General features: G+C 43.2%; 1 protein-coding gene across 3 annotated transcripts in view; it reads left to right on the forward strand.

Annotated features, from left to right (window-relative positions):
• Positions 1-11,003: 11,003 nt before the first annotated feature.
• Positions 11,004-25,033, forward strand: part of LOC119490712 (receptor-type tyrosine-protein phosphatase gamma-like) — a 460,745-nt gene continuing 446,715 nt past the window's right edge. For 2 of the 3 annotated variants that reach the window (XM_037774205.1, XM_037774206.1), the window contains exon 1: positions 11,008-11,661. In XM_037774205.1, the coding sequence (XP_037630133.1) occupies positions 11,568-11,661 (94 nt within the window). In that variant the 5' untranslated portion in view covers positions 11,008-11,567. Of the gene's footprint in view, positions 11,662-25,033 lie in introns of all 3 variants that reach the window. The other variant, XM_037774207.1, reaches the window with a different exon arrangement.

Consider the following 25,033-nt stretch of genomic DNA (forward strand, 5'->3'; position numbering starts at 1 on the left):
GGATGGAACGGGCGCTGAGACCGGGGTGTTCTCTCCAGTTGTGCAGGATTCCTCCTCCGTTTATAGGGGTCAAGGAGGTGAAATTATCTTCCCAGGAAGATATAGATTACCTCTTAACAGAGACCCATAGGCCTTGTTACAGAAACAGGCTGTGTCTGTTGTCCCCATTCATGACAGACTGAGGGGTTTTTTACTCCGCATACGTCCTGGTTCCCAAGAAGACAGGAGAATTCAGACCCATTTTTGGATCTTCGAGGCCTAAACCGATGCATTGACTGCAAGACGTTCCATATGCTGACCATCAAACAGATACTGGAGCTGGTTCAGCCGGGAGACTGCTTCACCACCATCAACTTAATGGATATTTTCATGTCGAGCTGGCTAAGAAACACAGGAAATTCTTGTCTTCTAGGGGAAAGCCTACGAGAACAACAGACTACTGTTCGGCTAATCTCTGGCCCCTGCATCTTCACAGATGTGAGGACAGGGCACTGCAGCCGCTACGCAACCGCGGCATGAGAGTCTTCTTTTATCTCAACAACCTCATTGTCATGGCTAAGTCCAGAGAATGTTCCCCACGCCCCGATTGATCTTACACCTAATCGAGTTAGGGCTTTTGCGATCAACTGGAAGAAGAGCGGCCCTCTGCCACACCAACCAGTAGAATATCTGGGGGGTTGCGCTCGATGCATGCAATCTACGGGCTACTCTGTCGGAAATCAAATGGACGGCTCTGCTGCAGGCGGTTTGCAACCTATGGGGGGGTGGGGGGGGGGCAACGGTGACAGCGCTGGGGTTCATGGCGGCTGCTCACCCAGTCTTGCCGTTGGGGCTGTTGCACATGCGGCGCCTACAGAAGTGGTTACCAGCCTCCGCTTGGATGCCAAGAAACACAAGCGATGCTTGGTTACCGTTCCCCCCCTCGGTAGAGAACGATCTACGCTACTGGTTAATCCCCACAACACCTGTTAAAGGGAATGCAGCTCGGATGAGTGACCTCCTATAGCACGCTGTTCACAGACGCGTCCCTGACATGGTGGGAGGGGAGTTGCCCTGGGGAGAGTGGTTGGTGGAGAGTGGTTGGTGGAGTGTGGCCTCCGGCCGAGGACTGACACATCAACCTCCTCGAGCCTTAGGCAGTGCTCTTGGTCCTCCAGCACTTTAAGCAACTGATACAGGGGAAGCACGTGTTGGTGAGGACCGATAACCACACCACAGTGGCTTATTATACCGTATATAATAACAGGCAGGGTGGAATGCGATCTGCTGAGTGCCCTGTCTGTGCATTTTATGTTGAACCAGCCTGTTCTCATTCCAAGGGCGTGAAATACAGACGCTTTGTCACGGCCGTTGGCGTTAGATACCGACGCTTAAGTCACCATTTAGCGTCCGTATGAGACGCACCGGGCTTTCCATTAACTACAATGTAAACCCATCAGCGTCAATATTAAACGCTCAGGGCAAGTGCTGTGGTGATGTAGCTTTAAGAGAGAAAAGAGACACACCGGGTGGGCAGGAGGGGATGTAGATGGGTCCAACAAACACAAGGTTTTCATCCAGGAGACCAATGCTCGTGCCCCGGGCGTCATGTTACAATCAGCTGTTCGTTCATGTTCCTTGTTCACAACGTTCAGTGTCATTTTCACTGTACAAACATAGTAATTTTAAGCCCAACCATGTTGTTTTTTTCCTAAACCTAACTATAGTGATTTTATTGCATGAACCTAAGCAAGTGTTTTTGTTTACTTCACAACATGAAGCACATGTTTACTGTGACCGAAAAGTGACGCCGAGGGGTCTGATAAAGCATCAGTATATGACGTGTTGGGATGAGAACGCGTTGGTTGAACGAAAGCCTCCCTCAGATGCACTGGACAGTCCGTTCATACTGTTCTTTCTCTTGGACATGCCGGGCTCCTTTTCTGGGTCTGTGCTCGTTGGAACAACACAGGACTGGTGAAAAGGGTGGGGCTTGTGCTAAATTCAATTCAATTCAATTCAATTTATTTTTATATAGCGTCAAGTTATGTCAAGACACTTTTTATATAGAGCAGGTCTAAACCGTGCTCAATGATTTAGAGACCCAAAAAGAGATCCCCCATGGCCATGCACTTGGTGCGACAATGTCATGAAAAAACTCCCCTTTAACCGGTAGAAACTTTGGGCAGAACCTGGCTCTAGGTGGACGGCCCTAGTTCTATAAGTACAGGCGGAGCCCTCTACCAAGGGGGCCCTGTCGCTCATCTGCTGCTCACTGGAGAAGGTTTGGGATGTCTGACAGCGTTGGACGCTGCCTTATATACTGTGGGGTCCACACATATTCGGGTAGGCAAGTCCTGATTGGCCAGCTACATTTATGCAAAATTCAGTGGCCGAATGCATGCTCGTGATTGGAGGAGAGTATTACCCATAGAGTCCAGTAGAGGGCTCTTCCTGTACTCATAGAACTAGGGTTACAATATTGAAACCTTCGTTTTGTTACATGGTTTGAGTTGAGTGAAATGGTGTTGTTGCATTTCATCAGTAGCCCGTAGTTCCTGTCTGTTACAACACACATTTTGGTCAGATTAAAGCTGAAGTAGGGGAGATTGGAGCAAATGTGATTAAAAAAAGTTATTTTTATAAAACGGTCGCTATATCGTGACAGTAGTACATGAAACAGGTAACCTGAAAAAAATCATGAGCCTCTATGTCCTCTGGTGCTCCTAACGGCATCTGCAAGATTTCACAGACCGGAGGAAAACAAGCAGTAAGAGCTGATCTGAGGTCTGCTGTCCAGCTGCCGTCTATGAGAACCGGCTGTCAATCACTCTCGAACTCCGACTAAACGGTCAAACTAGGTAGTGCTGATCAAATATGAATCAATATTATGTTACGTTAATGCCTATTTCTCACCTCAAATGTTTTCAGAATCATCTTGTAGTGCACGGTTTAGCTGTAAAATGAGAAAGTTTGTGACGCCGCCGCCATTGTGAATTCTCTTGAAGGAATGCCAAACTACCGGTCACATGACTGGAGCACAGCCAATAGGAACACTCTCTCTCTGAAATGACCTGTGATTGGTCAAAGTAGATTTTTAAAGCCTGAAATCAGAGCCATGAGGAGGAGCAGAAGTCTAGTTTTCTCTCAGAACACTTGAATTACAATATGCTGAAAGGTTATTATGGAATTCTTGCCCAATGATGCCAAAAATATACTGCCTACTGAAGCTTTAATATCCCTTTTTTATACTGTTCCTATTATTTTGTCACCATAATTCAATGTGTTTCAATGTTTTAATGAAAAATCTGCAGTACCAATGCCCGAATAATTGAACATTTTGAATAATAGCTACCTTTTATGGCAGAGAGATGATCCGTTAATTAGAGAAAGAATCAGGGGAACCCTGGTTCCAGAAGTGCCTCCAGTGAGCATGCTAGGCTGGTTCTCAACAGCATCTACTGGGGCACAAAAAAGCTGTTAGAGCCTTTACCCTGCAGCTACAAGTGACTCCATCACACACTTTCAGCTCACTCAATGACAGACTGGACTTTGTGATTGGCAGCTGATAACAGCCATAGCCAGTAGTCTTGTGGAGCCTTGGGATTTGCCCCTGTTGTAATGCTCTGTTCTGCTGTCTTTATTTATGAGCCATATAGTCTCAGACCGTACAGAACTCCTATGCCAGGCTGCTGACAGAGACTAAAGCCCTATTCGCACGGGACTAGAATCACCAGGGGACCTCATGTGATTTAGAAATTACATTACCTGACTGCATGTGCATTTTCAATATATAATTAATGTCTTCAATATTTATATATATAAACTGGAAAAACAAAGTTCGGAAACTTGTGTTTGGTCGATTATTTCTCTGTTGTATCAATGCTAATTGGCATTGTATTTTACATCGTTGGAAAGCCTGTTTATTTACCTTCGCAATGATATCCAACTTGTAAGGATCATGCATTTGTGGGATGAGCAGCACAGCTGATTATGTGGGTAGCGCCCAAGAAAAATTTGCCAAAATGCTCCGTCAATGGTAAACAGTGTATTCTCCTGTTGGTATTGACTCTTATTTTGAGTTGTTTGGTGGATTGGATAATTGAACTCTCTATCAGTAACAAGGAACAAACAAGACATATTGGCAATTTTACACTTTATTCATTTAATCCACCGTCAGGAGCCTCAGTAGCGGTGGAAGATCCATACGCAGCCACAACAGCCTGGCACCTCCTCCTCATGCTGGTCACCAACCTGGTCACACGTTGCTGTGGGATGGCGTTCCATTCCTCAACCAGGATTCGTTGCAGGTCAGCCAACGAGGTTGTGTTAGTCACTCTAACACGTACAGCACGCCCAAGCTGATCCCACAAGTGTTGAATTGGGTTGAGGTCTGGACTCTTGGCAGGCCGTTCCATTCTCTCTACTCCCATTGTGGAGGTAGTCTGTGATAACCCTGGCTGTGTGGGGGCGAGCGTTGTCATCTTGGAGGATGAAGTTAGGTCCCAGATTGTGGAGATATGGGATCGCCACTGGCTGCAGAATCTCATCCCGATAGCTCACTGCATTGAGATGGCCTTCAATGATGACAAGCCTTGTTTTGCCAGTGAGGGAGATGCCGCCCCACACCATGACACTGCCCCCACCAAAAGCTGTTACTCCATCGGTTCAACAATCAGCATAGCATTCTCCACGTCGTCTCCATACTTTGACCTGACGTCCAACTTTCGTAGACAGAACCTGGACTCATCACTGAACATGACATTCCCCCACATGTTCAGGTTCCATTGTCTGTGTTATCGACACCAGCGCAAACGGGCCTGACGGTGAAGGACAGTCATTGCAGGCTTCCTGGTAGCCTTATGAGAATACACTGTTTACCATTGGCAGAGCATTTTGGCAAATTTTTCTTGGGCGCTACCCACATAATCAGCTGTGCTGCTCATCCCACAAATGCATGATCCTTACAAGTTGGACATCATTGTGAAGGTAAATAAACAGGCTTTCCAACGATGTAAAATACAATGCCAATTAGCATTGTAACAACAGAGAAATAATCCACCAAACACAAGTTTCCGAACTTTGTTTTTCCAGTATATATATACATATATGTATGGCGCCGTCATTTAGGTCCACTAAAAGTGCTTGTTTTTGCCATGACAGACTCAGATTGTTATTATAAGTGTCTGACATCATGGAAAGAGTCTCGCTTAAGGAGAAGTCTCCTTCTGAAACCTGCCGATGTGACGTGTTGCCGGAAGACAACGGTGGAGCAGTGGAATACACAACACGTTCTCATCCCAACTCATCGCATACTGACGCTTTGTCAGACCCATCGGCGTCATTTTAAAACAAGTAGTTAACGTTGTGAATTCAAACAAAAACACCTGCTTAGGTTTATTTAATAAACCTTCTTAATTAGGTTCAGGAAAAAAAAAACTACAATGGTTGGGCTTAAGTCTATTACATTTGTACAGTGAAAATTAAACTGATCGTTGTGAACATGGGAAACAAACGACCAGCTGATTGTAAAGTGAAAGTGAAACTTAACACACCGTCTCCTGGATGAATGCCCTGTGTGTGTTGGACCCATCCACCACCAATCCCACCCATCATGTGTGTCTCTTTCGCTCTTTACACTATGTCACCACAGTCACTCCTGGTGCGCTTTCTCTGCGCGTTTAATAATGCTGCGGACGGGTTCACGTTGTAGTTAATTGAAAGCCCAGTGCATCTCATGACAAAGCAGCTGCAATACATCCAAACCCAAGTGGCAGCTGGGCAGAGTTTGTTGTGTTTGGAGGACAGAAAGCGTAGCTTAATGATATCGAAAAGCTTTTCAAGCAGGACAGGGTTCTCCCTCAATACTGGACCAATTTCAGAAATTGTCGTCCCCATTAGTCACTTAGACACAAGCACATTGGAAAATAGAAAATAAAGTTACCTTTTAAAGGGAGACACCCATGGTGAATAGCGTAATAAATGGAACTAATAGATATTGCCATGGAACTTCCCTAATTGATTACTTACAATTATTTTTCGTATGCTACTCCTCTTGCAGCTTTGCCACCACATACACAAACAATACATCAAAATGTGCGGAATGATCAGGAATGGTGTGCTCTGACTTTTCTAAGAGATTCACCAAGCAGTTTGCGCATTGGGAGACAATGGGAGATCGACATGAAGACAGCTCAAACACTCTTCTTTGGGGCCATACCAATTCGCCATACGTTAACGTAGAAAAATTATTAAAAGTTTAAGCGGGTCACGAGTGTGGGACTTTATTTGGCCAAATTGAAATTTTGATAGCTGGGCACAATTTTCACGAAATTGCAGTATACGTTTCGTGAAATTTTCAGACCGTTTCAGATTTTTTAATGGGTGTGTATTGGATGGAATGTTTCGAGCTAGAATGAGTGCTAGAGTGTAGAGGAGCTTTAACATCTTCCAAAAATCTTCTAAAACAAATTGCTACCACACCCCAATTTTCACTCTTTCGAGATATAATTTAAGTCAAATTGTAGGAAATCTTTTGCTGGTCGCAGTGGTGTTACCATGGAATCAAACTGACTTACATACATTTGGCTCTGCAGGATCTGGTAAGTGAGAGGAACTCCAAGCAAATTCCCAGTAGAACTCAATGCTAAATGCAATGAGAAATGTCTGTGGTAAAGCAGACAATGGCAATTTTCTAACCTCCCATGATCACATTTTTGACGCTACACACATCAAAATGACATCAATACATTCGGCAGAGCCTTTTCTCTCTGATGATAATATTTTGCCGATTGGACTCACGTTTTTTTTGTCTGAGAAGCACTTATATGATATGGGCGCCTCCGGTAAATTCTATGATAAGCTGTCACTGACTGAGGACACTTGGCAGGGACCATCACCACGGCAACCTTTGATTGCTGCAACACAGACAGGTGATTGAGATGAGCTTTCAGTGCAGGTTGACACACAGAGACGCACACACACACACACACACATAGACACACACACACTCACAGATTTTAAGGCAAAGGGTTTTTTCCTATCAGTTTCATTCTGGTGTATGGTGCCTTCAAATGGAGCTTGTGTTTTACAACATGGGAAGTCGTGTACACGATATGCTTGGCGTTCAAGTGGTGAAGTCGTGAAAACGCCGCTGCTAAACAACGGCATTATTAACGTTACTGTCGGAGTCAGGAAGCCACAGAAGCTAACAATTTCGCAAGCTAGCAAGTGGGTAACATAATGCAGGAAACGCAAAGGCATAATGACAGAGGAAAAAGATGAGGCCATTGGGAATATCAACATTTACCTCAGCCAGATTATAAAGTTACAAAGAAAAAAAATATACGACTAAAATTAAATTTACATTATATTAACTTATTGTGCACAGAAAAAAATTAACTTCCAAGGCCTCCGCCATTTCTGACAACGTCAAAACACGTCACAAGTTGTGAACTCGGAGCTTTCAGAAACTTTCCACTGACACACCTGGGAGGGGGTGGGGGGGGGAGGCGTTCATATGGACTCTTCTCGTGAACACGGTAAACACAACCTCATTTGAAGGCACCAGAATCACACCAGTTTTAGCTTCCCTTCATTGGCTATACCTATCCATGTCAGATCTGATTTTGTCTCTCTCCCCCTCTTCCAACCCCACACCCCTTCAAAATAAAAGCCTATCAATCTGTGAAAGACACACGCAGTCGATGACAAGTGCCACAAATACTGTACAAATACTCTATGAGAGGAAAAATTAGTCAGCAATCCCCCTGCTCTCTAGTTTTATGTTTAAATATGCAAATGAGGCATTATGTTATCAAATATGTGCTAATTTGCATGCATTTCCAGAATCAACAACATAAGACTGATTCAAGATTAGGGCCAGAGTTCAAATTATGCCAATATTGCTGGAGATTTTTTCTTATTATTTACCTAAAGGAAAGTAGCCTATGATGCAGAGGGAACTTCCATTATCTGAATCAATCCTTCTCTTGTTGAGACATTCACTTTTTACTGACATTCATTTTTGGATCCAGTCTTCCTCATACTGCCTATCCTAAAATATTTATGGGTTGGAACCTCTTGCCTCGTAATAATATATTTGTGTCTGTCGGTTACCCACAGAGATCTGTTACATGTCATCTGTCTCGTCCGTTATGATTTGACGCTATATAAAAGTAAATTGAATTGAATTGTTCTCCGATGATCGAAATGTCCAGAAAATTGATTTGAGAGGACCGTAAATAACAGTCAACCGCTTCAATGCCTCCGTCATGTGGTTGTATAAAGTGACATCAAGCGTAACCATTGACATATTATCAACAGGAATGTCAGTCATTTAAAAAAAAAATATGAATCATGTCAATGGTATCTTTTAGAAGAAGACATGAAGTCTTAGAAAATAGTCGACAAATGTTGATATTTTCTCTGTAAGAGAGCCCAAACCAGCTATGATAGGTCTATCTGATGGTTCTTAGGTTTATTTTGAGTAAAGGATGCATAACTGGTGTGATTAGATGAAATCAAGGTATTTTTGAGTAATGTCTTCACTCTCATAAAAAACAGGATAAAGTGCTGTGAATTATGAATTTTTTAATCCTCAGTTGGATCTGGATGAAAATATACATTTATAGCCCACTTTCCTGCGAGTGAAAAGAGATTTATTCAACAAAAGTTGAATTAAGTTAACGAAGATAACACAAAATATGAATTGTAACAAATGAAACCGACAGAAAACATGCTGCCGGACTAACTTAAGAAATGGTAAATGAAATGTACAACAAAGCAAAGGCTGACATAGCACCCAGTGGTGCCTGGGGAAAGAAGTCCAAAGACTCTGAGGATGGGGCGGGTCTTATAGACCAGAGCAACAGTGGCCAGCTGTCTCCAATCACTTGATCCACCTTCACCTCCAGCTCCAACCAGCCAGGGACCTGGTCTGAAAATTAATCTTACCGGTTATACACCTCTAAAAATACAAAAAATATGATCTACATTTCTCAAAATACAAATTCACCTCAAAACTTGCTCATTTGTCCTTCACATTATGGTCTCACCTTCCCTCTCAGCAACTGGTACCTTGAAGCTAATTTAAGAGAGAGACAGAGACATTAAACCTGAATAAAACAGAACAACATTCACTGGCATGGGGCTCTGGACAACATTGTTGTCCTTTCCTTTAATGTGACTTATCTCTAACGAATAAACAAGCAAACACGACGACGCCCAGCTTGACGACGACGGTTCAGCTTTGCCATTTTTCAACATGTAATCAATTTCAGAATCCGAAAATGTACGCTTCGTTGCACTGACTATTATTGGTTTTGCATCCCCAACTTCGATGTCATGTTCAATCATGTGTGTACAACATGGAACATCCCCAAACAACATCAGATACATAGCTATAAGCTCAGCTAGCTCTGTGCTCTATGACATGACAAAATGGCTGTTGTGAAAAGGGCCTATAGCAAGCCCCCCAGGAAGAGCGCCGGTCGTCGATCCCAACTTTCATAGTGGCCAAACGGCGGTACTGCAACTTCCGTGTCAGTGACGTGATGCCATTGGGCCCAAAAATACTTTTTTAACTTACATTGGGAAAATTAAGTTTTTAAAGTTGTAAAATGCACTAACAGCCGAATCCAGAGTTATTTCACTTCCTCCATTCATGTGAATGAGACCCAGACCGAGGCTGGAGCGCAAACAGTGACGACGGCGTGACGTTGGGACCCCGTGACCGAGCGGACGCTACTGCGCATGTTCCATGTGCCCAAGATCCGGGTACTATTCCAGATGAGCTGTTTAGGCTTCATGCGCCACTGAGCAACTTTCATAGGATTGAACGGCGCCCCGCCTCCAACGCTGTATCCAGTTCTCTTAAAGCTGAAGTAGATGAGATTGGAGCAAGTATGATTAAAAAAAGCTGTTTTTATAAAACGTTCGCTATATCGTGACAGTAGTACATGAAGTAGGTAACCTGAAAAAATTCATGTGCCTGTGTCCTCCGGTGCTCCTAACAGCATCTACAAGATTTCACAGACCGGAGGAAAACAAGCAGTAAGAGCTGATCTGAGGTCTGCCGTCCAACTGCCGTCTATGAGAGCCGGCTGTCAATCACTCGCGAACTCTGACCAAACGGTCAAACTAGGCAGCGCTGATCAAATATGAATCAATATTCTGTTACGTTAATGCCTATTTCTCTCCTCAAATGTTTTCAGAATCATCTTGTAGTGCACGGTTTAGCTGTAAAATGAGAACGTTTATGACGCCACCGCCATTGTGAAATCTGGTGAAGGAACGCCAAGTTCCAGTCACACGGGACGCAAACAGCCGTCTCCTGAATGAATGACTTGTGTGTGTTGGACCCATCCACCACCAATCCCACCCGCCATGTGTGTCTCTATCGCTCTTTACACTACGTCACCACAGTTACTCCCTGCACGCTTTCTCTGCGCGTTTAATAATGCTGTGGATGGGTTTATACGTTGTAGTTAATTGAAAGCCCGGTGCATCTCATGACAGATGCGGCCTGGCTCAAATTCTGATTAGGGGCCACAAAATGTTTGTAACCGGCCCTGCACCGTCTAAACAGATTGCATTTAGTCATGTTTTTCTTTCATCTTTGCTCGCCTTCACAGCATTCTTTAGGTTAAGTTAAGTGGAGATGTACAGTATGTCACCTTGCATTGCATTAGTCCATGACTTTTGGTTCATTCAATAAATCATTAGGATACACAGTCCTTCCAGAGTGGGCTCAAAATCCTCTGGAATGGTAAAGGGGGGCTGTGGATCTGTAATGTGGATCTATTTTGAAGTCATTAATATGAAGAACAAGGCTCGAGGACCCCCTGGGAAGCACATATCTATTATTACCTATTATTATGGGACATGTGCCTGCTATTACACTGAAGAACTGTGCGTTCTCTAGCCGGCGCTAGGATCCAGAGGAATGACCCCTCTCTCTCTCTCTCTCTCTCTCTCTCTCTCCCTCTCTCTCAATCTCTCTCTCTCTCTGTCTCCCTCTATCGCACACTCTCTCTCCATCTCTCTCTCTCTCAGTACTGTTTTAAAGTCTCTGCCAGACTTGGGGGCTCACACGTTATTTCCTGGACGGACGGACGGAGGAATGGAAAGCTTCCAGCTCCACCTCTCCATCACCGACACCAACACCGACTCTTCCCTCTCTGTGAGCCCGACCAGCGCTGCTGCCTCCACCGCCTCCACCACCGCCGCCGCAGCAGCTGCAGGAGCGACGACGCGCTGCTAGTCTCCTCCACTAAACCCTTAATAGAACCACCGCCAGCATCCGAGTGTGTTATGCTCATATCCGGGGATATCATCATCGTGGGGATTTGGGGACGGAAAGACTCTTCACTGGACCTCTGAACATCTCCCTCTCCTCTCCGCCCTCCATCCATCCATCCATCCACCTGCCGCTCCACCGTGCGCCCGGTCAGTCTCCGTCTCCGTCTCCGTCTGCGCCGCTGCTGCTTTTTACGCAGCGAAGGCGTCGCTGATTTTGGCCGCAAAAAAGAGAAGGGAGAAACTCAACAGTTGTTGTTTGTGTGCATGTCGACGTGCACATCACTACCATGTGGAGGCTACTGCGATCGTGTTGTTGCTGCTGGTGGATTTTCTCTCTCGTCCTGCCTGCCTTCCATCTCCTCTGGGCCGACTGTCATCCTGGTAAGTTTCATCCGCCTCCAAGTCAAACCAAGAGGCTGCTTGTGCTGTTGCTCGTGAAGGAATGTGGTGATCATTGTGGCATTGTGGCATTGGATGAAGCAGCGTCTCTGAGAGGCTGATGGAATAAAGTCATTGAATATCCTCTATAGGGTCACTGGTATGGGGACATTTGGTGCCTTTTTTTGGCCTGACGCGCAAAAAAGGCAGTTAGTGGAATGATTTGTATGCAGCCTGAGTGACCTGTCTGAACCTCCTCATATCCATCTCTTATATCCAACTCTATCTTCATAGGAGCCTCTGCTTGCTTCACTCCAATGGATGGAACTCTCCAGTTCTACCTTCTCCAATTCTCTCCCCCCATTTTTAACCCTTTAAATAGCAATCAAACTGGAGAAAAATGATTAGTCGAGAGACCATTAAAGCAGCAGTGGGCAGGCAGGGTAGGTTGGTAGATGGGTCAGAGCTATGGGTAGATAAAAAAAAAAAAACGAGTAAGATGTGATGCTTTGTCAGCCCGGCGGCGCACGAACGCCAAAGCCGTTATCTCACCGCCTGAAGCAAGACAGCAGGGCTGTGAAGCCGCTTCACACACACTCTCTCTCTCTCTCGCAGGCACACACAACCCCACAAAATTGCAGTTGAGGCTTAAATGTGTGCTGAGGGAGAGAGCTAGACCTCATGTCTGTGTTTGGGATTGTCAAGAAGACCCCCTCAGAGGAGCTCCACAAATAAGATCCGACTCTAGATGCCCATGTGTCTGTGGAACATGTTGCGTTTAATGCTTTCTTTCTGTAATTGGGCTAATCTCCAGCTTGTTATGTAATAAACTATTTCCCACATTCATTTTTTTCCTCCGAAGGGGAACTCCTCTGCTTTCATTAGCTAAATCAAAAGACTCCTGAGGCCCCCCGGACCCCCCCCCCCCCCCCCAGTTTGTGAGGTCCCAAAGCCTCGGAGCCAATAGCTGAAGAGGAACAACACCTTTTTTTATTTCCTGTTGCTTTTTTTACTCTCAGACAGCAAGGAGGACAAATGTGTTGTGTCAAATTGGAAAATAAATCCAACAAATCAGATTTGACCTTGACCATATACACGACATGTGGACGATCCAAGAACATGTAACATGTCTTTTTTCTCAGGCTGTCCGACGCTATACGAGAGCTTTATGTGTTGGATTCTGGAGTTACCCAGCCAGCCCCTTAAAATAGATTCATATTATACATATGTGGTCATATTTTACAAAGAAAGTCCCCCTGTAAGCATCTTCGTTGTCCGTATCTATACTGTTGGATAGTATTTACTAGAGGTTGCACGATATGGAAAAAAAAATCCCAATATTTCTAACCTCTATATGTATATCACGGGTCATCATTTTAGGCAATGAATATTGGTGCTTTCAGAAGGTAAAATGAGAGAATGATTTATTTGAGGTTTGTTTCACTCAGTCGGAGCAGACGGATGAGCTCACATATGGAATTCAGCTTGTGAAACCACTTAAATGACAATTTATGTAACCCCTTTACATTATGACACTGTCCGAATGTGGTGGTGTGTCATGTCCTCTCCGTCGGAGTCATTAATATTTTGCATTGTGGATTCTTATTGGCCGCCTCAAACCCCCCAGCAATCCACTGAGCCGTCTATAGATATGACACGTTATACCACGGAGCCGGTTAGTCGGACTGTGTTAGCCTATTTCTCATTCGCCCGGATTAGCTCTTATGTCTTATGAGTCTTGAGAGATGTCACAAAACACACACACAACCACACACACACACACACACACACAAACAATTAGAGAGAGTCAAAGAGCAAAAGATAACACTGCCCTGTTGACCAGTGAACACAGTCATTGCTTTAACAAATCCATCCCAACATGTATATCTCTGTATATATCTATATAGATATATACTATCAGGACAGATGGACTCGTTGGACATTTAGCTGCTTTTGTGTCGTGCCCCTTCATCCCCTCTATTTTTTTATATTGCATTCCATCTGATCACAGATCTGGAGTGAAATAAAGTGAGTGGAGTGAGAAGCTGAGAAGTAAGAGAGGGAGCCGCTGCTGCTCAGAGAGCTGGATGGTAGTGATGGATAGAAAGAGGCACAGATAGACGGATGGAAAGAAAAGCTTCTCCCACAGGTTGAGAATTCATTTATTTGTGGCGGTGGTGGTTTGATGAAAACATGAGGATCGTTTTTGTTCTGCAGTTGTTGTTTTTTTACAGATATTAAAGATGAATTAAACCAAATGGATTAATAAATTATTTTTAGTAAAGATGCAGTAGGTGTTAATTAAGAACCGACTCACTAAGCAGGTAAAACAGTCAGTGAGTTTATCGAAAGGGAAACGTGACATGTCAAACAGATACGTGTGATGATTTGATCAACTTTGAAAAACATGTTAAAATATTCATTAATGCTGTACAGATTAAAAAAAAATAGGAAAAAATAAAATACTTGCTGTGAGAGGAAATAGGAAAGGGTGGGCTGGGACTTCTTGCCCCGATAATCCTAATGGACAATGTCAAAATCAGCTCTCTTCGTCTCTTTATAGATAACAAATCAATACAAAAATCTAAAAAAATATATTTTTGCAAATTTATTTGAATGGAATACAAGCTAAAGAAATAGGGATATAGTAAAAGGACACATTGACGGATGTCCAGCTGCCAGTTTGTGATGCTTTAGCGACATGACAGATTTTTGGGCAAGTGGACACACCAAAGGGCAGAATCCACAGCTCAGGACGTGGAACATTGATAATCTCTCTCTGTCTCTACCTGACCTCTCCGCTTTCACTCCTCTCTCTCTCTCTCTCTCTGTCTCTGTCTCTGTCCCCTCTCGGCTCCACCGCATGTTGTCGTGATACCGGCTCGGAGCGAGCCCGAGGTGGCCGGTTCATGTTAACGGCCGGGCAGATGATGTAGAAACAGAGATGAGTGTGCCTCTCTCTCCTGCTGGGTATCATCATCCGCGGGCTCTCGGCACCGCTCTCCTTACCTCCAGCCCCTCTCATCTTTTTTCTATTAATAAGGCTCTCATCCAGGAGATTGGTTTGGGGAAAAAAAGCACAGGGAAAAAGGCAAGGATCGGCTTTCCATAAAAAAACATGTCACCCGTGGGCAACATGCAAATGTGGATGACTTTGGTGGCTGATGATGTATAAACGGCTATAAAAAAAAGCAGCATCCGAAGAATTAATTTCTCTGTTTTACTGGACCCACTTTATTGTCGAGTGAAGATAACAGTGGGAGAGGCCGTGAAAAGATCTCCTCGTTGTGTAAATATTCTCAGTTGTGTCGTGTTGAAAGATGTGAAAATACATCGGAATACATACATTTACCACGTGGATTCATTTTGCAGTCTTCTTTGAATCTTAAAAAACTGTGAAATGTTTTTGTTTTTTTCCTCAAAGGGAAATCAGTGGGGTGCAGTTATTTCAGCCTGTTTCCAATACAAACCAGCATGTGTCAGGAAATTGTGACAGAAAAAACCCCCAGATAATCACATTAAAATTGAGAAAAAAAAATGAAATTGAAAATTTAGATTTCTAAATGAGATCACATAACGTCAGGATGCAGGATAAAAAACATCTTAAGCTGGAGATTGCTGAGATGGCGGTTGCGTGATGCGGGTTGTCAGACCTGGTTGACAGAATGTCTGCAGTACAAAGAGCGGTGATGAAGAGAGAAGTGGTTATAGAGGCTCTTGTTCAGTACTGTTAAAGTACAGTGTGTCTGTTAAAGCGCAGCTCTCATTTGCCTCATGTCTCTTGAGATCAAGGCTTGTAGCCTTTTAAATGGCATCCTAGGATATTTTTTAAAAAATCGAACTTTGTCTGGTTTATTCATTTGAACAACCTGAGTGAAAATATGGTAAAGAGTCTCCCTCCCTTTCACACATACATACCATACAGTACGTGTTGAATAAAGCCGAAGGAAATGCAAATAGAAGCCGTCTGAGAGAGATGCCAGCGATTTATCTCACTTCATGTATACATATATGCGGTTTTTGTATATCTTCCTGCTGATTCAGAAAGCGTATATAGCCTACAGCTCATTGTCGAAGCAGCTCCTTGTGATTTCCTCAGCAGGTTGGGCGGTGGGGGGGGCTATGACGTCATCTCCAACCTGTAGTGTTGGGGACCGGGTTGGTGGGTAAGCGCTTTATCCTCTGAGCTTTCCAAGAGTCGAGTGCGTTGTTTACTCTGGAGTCCACCTTAATAATGTCATACCTCGCTATGATTCAGCCGAGCGCCGTTAGAAATACAGGGAAGGAAGGCTGCGCTGCCGCTGTCGTGTGTCTGCACGAGTGACCTGACTGCTGCCATCACGCCCCCAGTCGCCCACATAATGGCCGGTTTGCAGCCACGCAAACATCTGTTTTTTTCTTTTGGAGGGGTGGGGGGGGTGACAGGATATGGAAAGCACTGAACATCACCGCGGGGCGTCCGCTAGCTGACACAGAGCATCACTTTTCCTTTTTCCCCGTCTGCGGCGTGCGGTGTCAGCGTCGAGGCATCACGCCCCTGTCACTGCGCTGCACTTCAGCCCTGGGTTAACCAAACAACACACAAGAGAGAGAAGGAGAAAGAAAGAAAGAAAGAAAGCAAAAGGGAAGGAGACAGGGGGGAGACAGGGACAGAAAAGAGACGTCTGGACTTCAATCTGTCTCTCCGCTGTGTAAAATGAACGGGCCCTGTCGCTCCTGGCTAGGAGGCAAAACAGAACAGTCATTGTAATCTCACAACAAGCGCCGGAGCTAGTAACATCTTTTCACCCCCACAAACCCACAACACCTCCTTCCATCTATCTCTGTCTCTTTCCTCCCCACCCTTTTTTTAAATGTCTGTGCATAGGTGCACCTTTTTCTGCTTCTTTTTTAAAATCCGTCAACAAATAATAAGACAAGTGGGTTTGTTAACCGTTCTAAGCAGGCCTCCCGTGTCACAAACCTTTTTTTTTTCTCTAAGCCTTTTGTGTCGCGGCGATATGGGGAGAAGGTTGACATTTAGGGGAAGGGATTGGATATGCTTCGTGGCCCTCGGTTGCCAACATTATCATCATCATCATCTCGGTGCTCACCGAGCTATTATCTGGCCTCCGCTGTGGCCTGAAAAGCGCTCGCACGTCGGCTCGCGGGTCACTTTATCAGTCAGCAAGGGGCCTGTCAACACCATCCAGGCTTTCCTTAATAGATTGATTAAAAGATATGGTGTCATGTTTGTGTTTGTGTGTGTGTGTGTGTGTGTGTGTGTGTGTGTGTGTGTGTGAGGAGGGGTAGCGTCAGGCAGTTATCCATGTAGGATGCTGCTTTGGTAGCTGTCGCCTTGTCATTAGGACGGAGCTGCCTGAGAGAGAGAGAGAGAGAGAGAGAGAGAGAGAGAGAGGATCGGGAACCAGATAAATGGAGAAAAAAAAGAAAACATCCCTTCTATCGGGCTATTGATTTTCAGCGGGGAAATGATGCTGTTTTGTTGCACAAAAGAGGGAAACTAAAGATAAATAGGTCTGATAATGATAACAATAGTAATGATGATATTAAGTGCAGAGGCGCTAATGATATCTCGGAAAATACGATGAGCCGGAGCCGAGCGCGGAGCGGCATCGGCCTTATTTTGTTTTTCGATCAGCGTTTCTGCTCGGCTGAGCGTGCCTGTTAGGTTTTTAATCTGTTTCTTACATAAATTCATGTGCTCCTCCTGCAGCCTCCACGAGCTGCAGAGGCTTGGAAAAAAAAGAGGGAGAACAGTGGGAGAGATGGAGCTGTCTGGCCTTCTTCCTCTTTGCCGGGCTCCGTTTCTCTCCGACTTAATGGGCTGCTGAAAATAAGGCGCACTCTTCAACCACCACCAGGCTTTCACTTATCTCTCTGCTTCCATTGTTCCACTTCATTGTTTTAATCAAGTCCACCGCCGGATTATTTGGAGAAGAGGAGAGGGGGGTGTTCCCCTATCATTTTCTGGAAGGTGCCTCCCAAATTTTTGCTCAGTCAGGCCTGTGACAACATCGAACCCCTACCCCCCTCTCGCCTGCACTTTTCTCACCCTGTTCATTTGCTAAGTCTTGTTTGCTTCCGGCAGGGGTTTGGCGTCGGCTGCCATATGTTCTGCTTCCCTCTCTGCCATTACCACCATCACCATGCTTCTGAAGCAGAGCATTTCATTCATACAGTACGTCTCACTAATGCTCTCGGAGAAAGCCTCGATCCAACATCAAACATACTTTGAAGTAGTCTATCTCCACTATAGCTCCAGTTGCATTGTCTTTAAAGAGAAAACAGCAGCAGAACACACTACTCTGCTTGTGTGATGGTTTCATACCCATCTGTGAGTGAGTGGCACTTTTCTCTCAGCTAGGCAACAAGGGGCTGGATATCAAACCCCAATGTTGCGTTTTTTCACCCAAGGAAATGTGTTCATAATAGGGCTGTCAATCGAATAAAATATGTAATCGCGATTAATTCATCGCACATTTTGTTATCTGTTCAAAATGTACCTTAAAAGGGAGATTTGTCAAGTATTTAATACTCTTATCAACATGGGAGTGGACAAATATGCTGCTTTATGCAAATATATGTATATATTTATAATTGTAAATCAATTAACAACACAAAACAAAGACAAATATTGTCTAGAAAACAGGTACTGCATTTAGCTAAAAAATTATGCTCAAATCATAACATGGCAAACTGCAGCCCAACAGCCCAATATTCACTCTCCTTTTAGCTCTAGTTTTGGTCTCCACCAACTTGTGACAAAAATATCTGTCTGTTTTAGAAATCCGTTTTAATTTCCCAATTTCCACGTTTCCCATTTTATTTATTTTTCTGAATTCTGTGTTTTATGATTTAACTACATTTTGTCAGAGGAAAGACTCTTATCATGTGGTAGATGAATAAAATGACAACAATTCAATCAGAACTTTTTCAAAAAACAATGAATATCAATGAATTTGTTGTATGTATGATTTTTTTATGAAAGAGAGTGCTTCAATACAGTTATAAAAGAAAACATCCTTTTATGAAATAAGATAAGATTTAGCTATGTGTCAAATTCCTCCTTTTCTTGGATTTGTCATCTCAGAGGGCATCTTCGATGTGTGTGTGTGTGTGTGTGTGTGTGTGTGTGTGAGAGTGAGAAACACCAACACAGATAGCAAAAGGACAGAAGCAGCGTGCCCGTAAATGACCATGAACATAGCGGCATAGTTTTTTTCTGATTATTCGGCTTATGCACTGCATGTGAAAAATGCTCATAATGGTAGGAAAAAAACCTGAATTTCATAAATTGCATCCACATTTTGGCAAATTCCACGATATTCTGTGTTTTAAAGGTCCCACATCGTGTTCATTTTCAGGTTCATACTTGTATTTTGTGTTTCTACTAGAACATGTTTACATGCTGTAATGTTAAAAAAAAACTTTATTTTCCTCATCCTGTCAGCGTGAATATACCTGTATTTACCCTCTGTCTGAAACGCTCCGTTTTAGTGCATTTCATCGGAATTGCGTTACTAGGCAACAGTTTGGGTCCATGTTTACTTCCTGTCAGCTGATGTTATTTACATACACTGCAAAAAGGAAATAAACTGGGACACATTTAAAATGTTTACATCTAAAACCGTGTAATGATCTAAATATTGTATATTTGTGACATCACAAATGGACAGAAATCCAAACGGCTTGTTTCAAACGCACTATTTCTGAATACGGGCTGTGTGTATTCCTCCGTATATTGAGTGTTTTGATAGTTAAACAGTATTTATAAAGCACTTAAACCTGCTTTATAATATAAAAGACATGGAAATCTCACTTTTAACAATATGGGACCTTTAATATTTTATCTTATATACATTTTAGTATCAGGACGTTCTGGCTGAGAACAGCTGTCTGCTGCTGCTATAGGGCTGGAGGGGTTGAGAGTCAAGTATTCAGGCTGCAAAACCAAATCAAACAGCTAAAAGAGGCTAAAAGCTGTAGAGGTGAGGGACACCGCAGAGTTGGGAGATAATTCTGGTTTTATCACCACAAGCCCCCTTTTAAATAACATAGTCATTTGATTCATTGTTTTTATTCAAAAAGCTGTATTTGTCAAAGTAAAGTATCAAAAACAGTCTCGGTTTGGTATTGATGGCAAAACTCGAGTACCATATTAGCACTAGTATAAAAAACAACAACCCAGGCGTTACCCAGCCCTACAGGCAACAACAGCTACAGAGTAAACGATTAGAATGTACTTCTTCTGGCAAAAAGAAGCCTGTATACTTCTTTTTTGTCTCCATTCCCTCTTGGTAAACCAATAAATGCTGCAAGACACCCTGGCAGGCTGGTTGCGTGCCGACAGAACACAACACAGAGAGAGGGGAAAAAAACAAAGAGAAGAGAGGAAGACATAGAGACAGCACGAGATGCTGATGAGAGTGGAGAGGTGTATGCAGCCAAGCCCCTTTTTTTTTCCATTTTGCTAAGCGGGATGCCAGGGGAGCTTCTGTGTCACTGTGCGGGGCTGTTCTGTGTTAAAAGGAGCTTAGACTGACAGGCTGTCGACCGGCATGGAGGCTGACGAGCCTAACCGACGGCGACACCGAACAAACACCAGGGAGGTGAGACGAGGAGGAGATGAGATGGGAAAACAAACGGACACAACAAAAGCCAAAGAGAGAGTTTGCACTCCGCCTACCCCTCCTCCACTAGATTGAAACTTGTGATGCCGCAAGTCGTTTTTGGAAGCTAAGATGCAATTTGACGGGATATTCCTGACGGAGAGGCGGCTGACGGTTGCCAGGTGGTGGTTCTTTATGGCCACGGGCCCTCACCCATCCCTCACCCCCCCCCCATACCGCCGCCACATTGGCACATGTCAGGACTTTCAGACACTTTGTGTTCTTTTGTCAGGCTCGATAGGTGGCCATTCACTCCGGAGCTGTGACAGCTCTCCGATACACCGGTTGAAAGGTGTAGATGGGTGTTCCTGCCATTTCCCAGAACGTTTTCTCATTTTGAATGTTGAAATGCACTTCACTCGACTTCCATCAGTCATCCACTGCTGACAGCGGAATGGCAGGCAGCTGCTTTCTCCCTGAGAAAGGTGAAAGAAATGTCACCATCTTATACTATGATATTTGATGTGTCAGTTAGACAACAGGCCTCATGTTTTACTGAACAGTTTAGTAAGCTTTACTCTCACTTCTTACCTCTCTTCTTTCTTCTTTTTCTCTGCTGTTTATTTCCTTTTTACCCTCCACTGTTCGGTATCTTCCCACATTGTTTAATTTTTTTCTTTTTGTTCTTCTCTTTAGAAAAAACCTTAACATTTGTTTATTTCATTTTGTCATCCCTCCTTCTCTCCCTTTGTGTCATTTTTTAAAAATTATTTTCATAGCTTTTTTCCACTTTCTTCCCACCCTTCCAACAATTTTCTTTAGTTCTACCCTTTTCTGATCTTTCCTTTTTTCTTTCACTCTTTTTCATCTTCTCTTCCTGCCCTCCTTTCTGTTCCTTGTTTCCCCATTTATCTCTTATTTTAGTATTTATATGCATATACAGTATTGTTTTTATATTGTAATTTTAATCTCTTTACCCATAATTGGTACTCTGTTGTTTTTCATTCTGCCCATATTTTCTTTTCATCTATCCTGTCCTCCCCTTTCTTTCTTTCTTTCTTTCTTTCTTTCGTTCTTTCTTTCTTTCTTTCTTTCTTCATTCAGCAGTATTTGGTCCTTGTTGCCGGCCCTCCTGGGTTTCTCTCCTCTCCGGTCACATTAACATGCCTCTCTAAGGATGGATTATTATTCTGAACACAGCCCAAACTAATGGCCATAAAGCTAAAAGTTAAATCCCATTTTTCACTAGAACGGAAGAACGTATTCTCACACACACACACACACACACACACACACACGCACGCGCACACTTATTTTACAGTTATTAAGTGCTCACAAAGAAGCATTTGCAGTAAAAGTCATTAATGACTCAGGCAATAAAAATGATGACTCAGGATGAATCTCAAAGTCGGCATCAAGATGCAAAGTGTTGGAGACACATAAGGACACCTTTTAAAACGTCCTCCTTAGCTGTTAATGAGGGAATAAATATGATATAATCATTTTATGAAGATAAACGGCCACCGTTGGCTTAGACACAGAGACTGAGAGGGAAAACCAAACTCTGGCTATTTACAGCCTGCATCTTATTATCTTATTATCTTCCCATCAGTGATAATCGTCTTTTACTCCCTGGGTTAATTGCTGAGATCTGGCTGCTGGAACAGAGTGCCGTAAAAACAGCACCACAAGCAACCAGATGTTCACACAAGTTGTAAACAAATACAGGAATGTTAAACCTGAACACCAGTTTACCGATCATGAGGGAGTACGATGCACTAATTTACATTGTCAAGGAACTTGCTCAAGTGACGAAGGAGTGAAGAAGAAGCAGCAAACTAGTTCTATAAATAATACAAGCTTGGTCAGGTACAAAGTGGCCATATTTCACAAATGAGAACAAGTTGTTAGGTGGCTGTGTATTTTGATGTGCTCCAGTGTTCCCCCTGCTCTTCGTCTCTCCTCTGCTGTGTTCAGAGCGCAGCTATCGGTGTGTCGGTTTGACCGAGGGCAGCGCCACAGAGCAACACACAGAGAGGACAGGATAAAGTCTACACTTCAGCAGCGTTTATTCAAAATACGGCAACGCGGCACCTCCCCTCAGGGTTAAGCGGAGGTGTGGGTGTGTTAATTTGGGCCTTGGAACATAACTGCTGTGAAACAATCAGAAAATAACGTTACATTTCTCTGATTCACTGATTTGTTCTCACTAACGCCGCTCCCTCTCTTCATTCACTCTGTAGCTCGCGCCACCATTGCTGCTGTGTGTGGTTTACAAACACCAACCAACAAATTTAACATACCTTTAACATTTACCATTATCTAAAATGTTCACTTGTGGACACAGCAGCTGCTCTTCAGTGGAAGTAATAAACTGCGGGCTCGCTTTAAGTGCAATACTAAATTACTCTTGAGTCAAAACAATGACTTGCTATCGTCTATCTGATGTTTACAGCCAACCGTTTGGGTGATACATTTAACATTTGTCTTAGTTTTGCTTCCGGTGAAATTGTTTAGGTAAACCTGGGTAAACTTGGTGTTCAAATATTCTCACAAACCAAAACCTAGTTGTTTTTTTAATGATTTGTTCCCCCCCTTCAGGGTTTGTAGAGAGTTAGGTCTGTGGGTAGAAAGGTAGAAAAAGAAGAATGTTTTTTTGCTTCCATAGCTCAGCCGTGGCCTTCAGTGTGCTTACTCTAGATTATCACCAAGCATTAATTCACAAGGCTTGTTTCAGCAATCAGACTAGTGTTGGAAATGTTCATCCATCAACTCTTTCCCTTATTGTCAACACTCCCCCCCCCCCCCCCCCCTTCAAATATCACAAATCAAAAGTCAATGCCTGCACTCCAATCTCATGGCTGCCCATGATTTGTACCTTGATCAAATATTTACAAAGGGAGCACAGCACCTTCTTTTCCGCTCCGGTTTTTCTTGTGTTGTGCCCGGTTCCATCCAGCCACTCAGCTGGTGATCAGTTGTAAGTGTAAGTGCATTTTTGCGAGCTGGAAGGTTGGGTGGAAAATGTGTACAATGTGTCACATGTTCTGGTCCTGCCCGAACCTCAACCTCAATACATTTTGGTCCGAGATCTTCAACACACTTAACGCAGCATATAATATTACTGTTATCCCCAGCCCTCTCTTGGCTTGGTTCGGAGTGCCCCTACAGCCCAATATTTCTAAATACATGCAACATGTTCTCGCCTTTACCACCTTGTTGGCAAGGCGACTTATTCTGTTTAAATGGAAACATGTTCTACCTCAGACTCACAATAGGTGGGTGAAAGATATGTTACTGTCCATAGGTTTGGAGAAACTTAGATTTTGGCTGTGATGACTGAGCCTCCTTATTTGTTTTGTTGAATTTTTTTTTTTTTACTACTTTATTTTTTATTTTATTTATGTTTTTTGTGTGTATGTGAATGTTGTATGTGTTTTATTATTTCATGTGTCTAGTGTGTTTCTAAATTTGGTGTCATTGCTGCCTTAAGTCTTGTAACTATTAGTGTTATATTAGTTAATTCCTTTAATGTCAGGGGTGGGAGGGAAAAATGGATGAAAAATAGAAGACTACTTATTTGCTCTGTAATTTATATGTCTTGCAATGTTCTTTAAATAAAAAAAGAAAAGAAAATGTGTACAAGTGCAATTTCATCTTTATTACATAAAACTAAACTTCCAATGTTCAAATACAAATTACTTTACAAATACATATTTTCTACGAAAGTAATTTTCTAATGACCTTTAATCATCGTTTCAGAAGTGAAGATTTAGAAAGTTGATTTAACACAAAAAACATGTAATGTGTATTTAATAATATGTATATACAGTATGATAATATGTGTATATAATAATATATACAGTATATACACTGCATTAATTAAATTTTGAGGATAGCTGGTTTGCAAATATAAAACCAAAAATCACATAAAATAAATGTACATACATATTCATGTAAATATAAATAAAATACAAAGCATATGTTTTAAAAAGTTAAAAGACAAGAGCTGCATGCAATATATCGAAAAAGTGCAGGTAAATTCAAACATGGGCTGTTCACAGGTCTCAAGTTTTCTGAGGCTACTTTTGATTGAGCTTGGCGAGCAGTTTTCCTCTACTTCCAGCCTTTCTCCCTAAGCTGTGCTATAAACACATCCTGTATCTGTGTCAGTGTTGGGCCAGGGCTGGTTTCAAGCCTGGATATCCACTCCGTTCCTCCAGTGTAGGCAGTTGGAATAAAAGCAGTGAATAAAGAAGAGAGAAAGAGAGAAAATCACTACATGCCAAGAAGTGTTGTGTCACACGCTGAGCGCGGAACAGTGCAGAGAAGCCCTCCTCATTAAATTCTTGCAGTGGCGTTGGTTTTTCCACTTTAATGCTTGGGAGACACTGGTTTCCTCCTTAGAGAGAGATAGGCACTTGGGGGCCACCAAGACGAGAGCATAGTCCAATTTGTCTTAGTTCCAGGGGGAGGTGGTTTAAACAGCAAATGCCCTCTCCTCTTTCTTTATCTCTAGTGACCTCTCCTTCTCTCTATCTCACATCTCTGTTGTGCTTTAAGCTCCTTTGCTCTTCGGTGCTCTATCCTCCTTCCGACTGTCTGATTTGACTTTGTGTATTGCGTTTGTCTCTTAATCTCCAAGCCAATTCTTCCACTGACCCAATGTGAGATAAGGGTGGTGGAAGATTATATCACATTACAACTTTTTTTAGGTCCTTTGTCTTGCCAGAAATTAGCATGGAACCATTTGACAACTGGTG

This window comes from Sebastes umbrosus, chromosome 1, assembly GCF_015220745.1.
Source record: "Sebastes umbrosus isolate fSebUmb1 chromosome 1, fSebUmb1.pri, whole genome shotgun sequence".
Lineage (NCBI taxonomy): Eukaryota > Metazoa > Chordata > Actinopteri > Perciformes > Sebastidae > Sebastes > Sebastes umbrosus.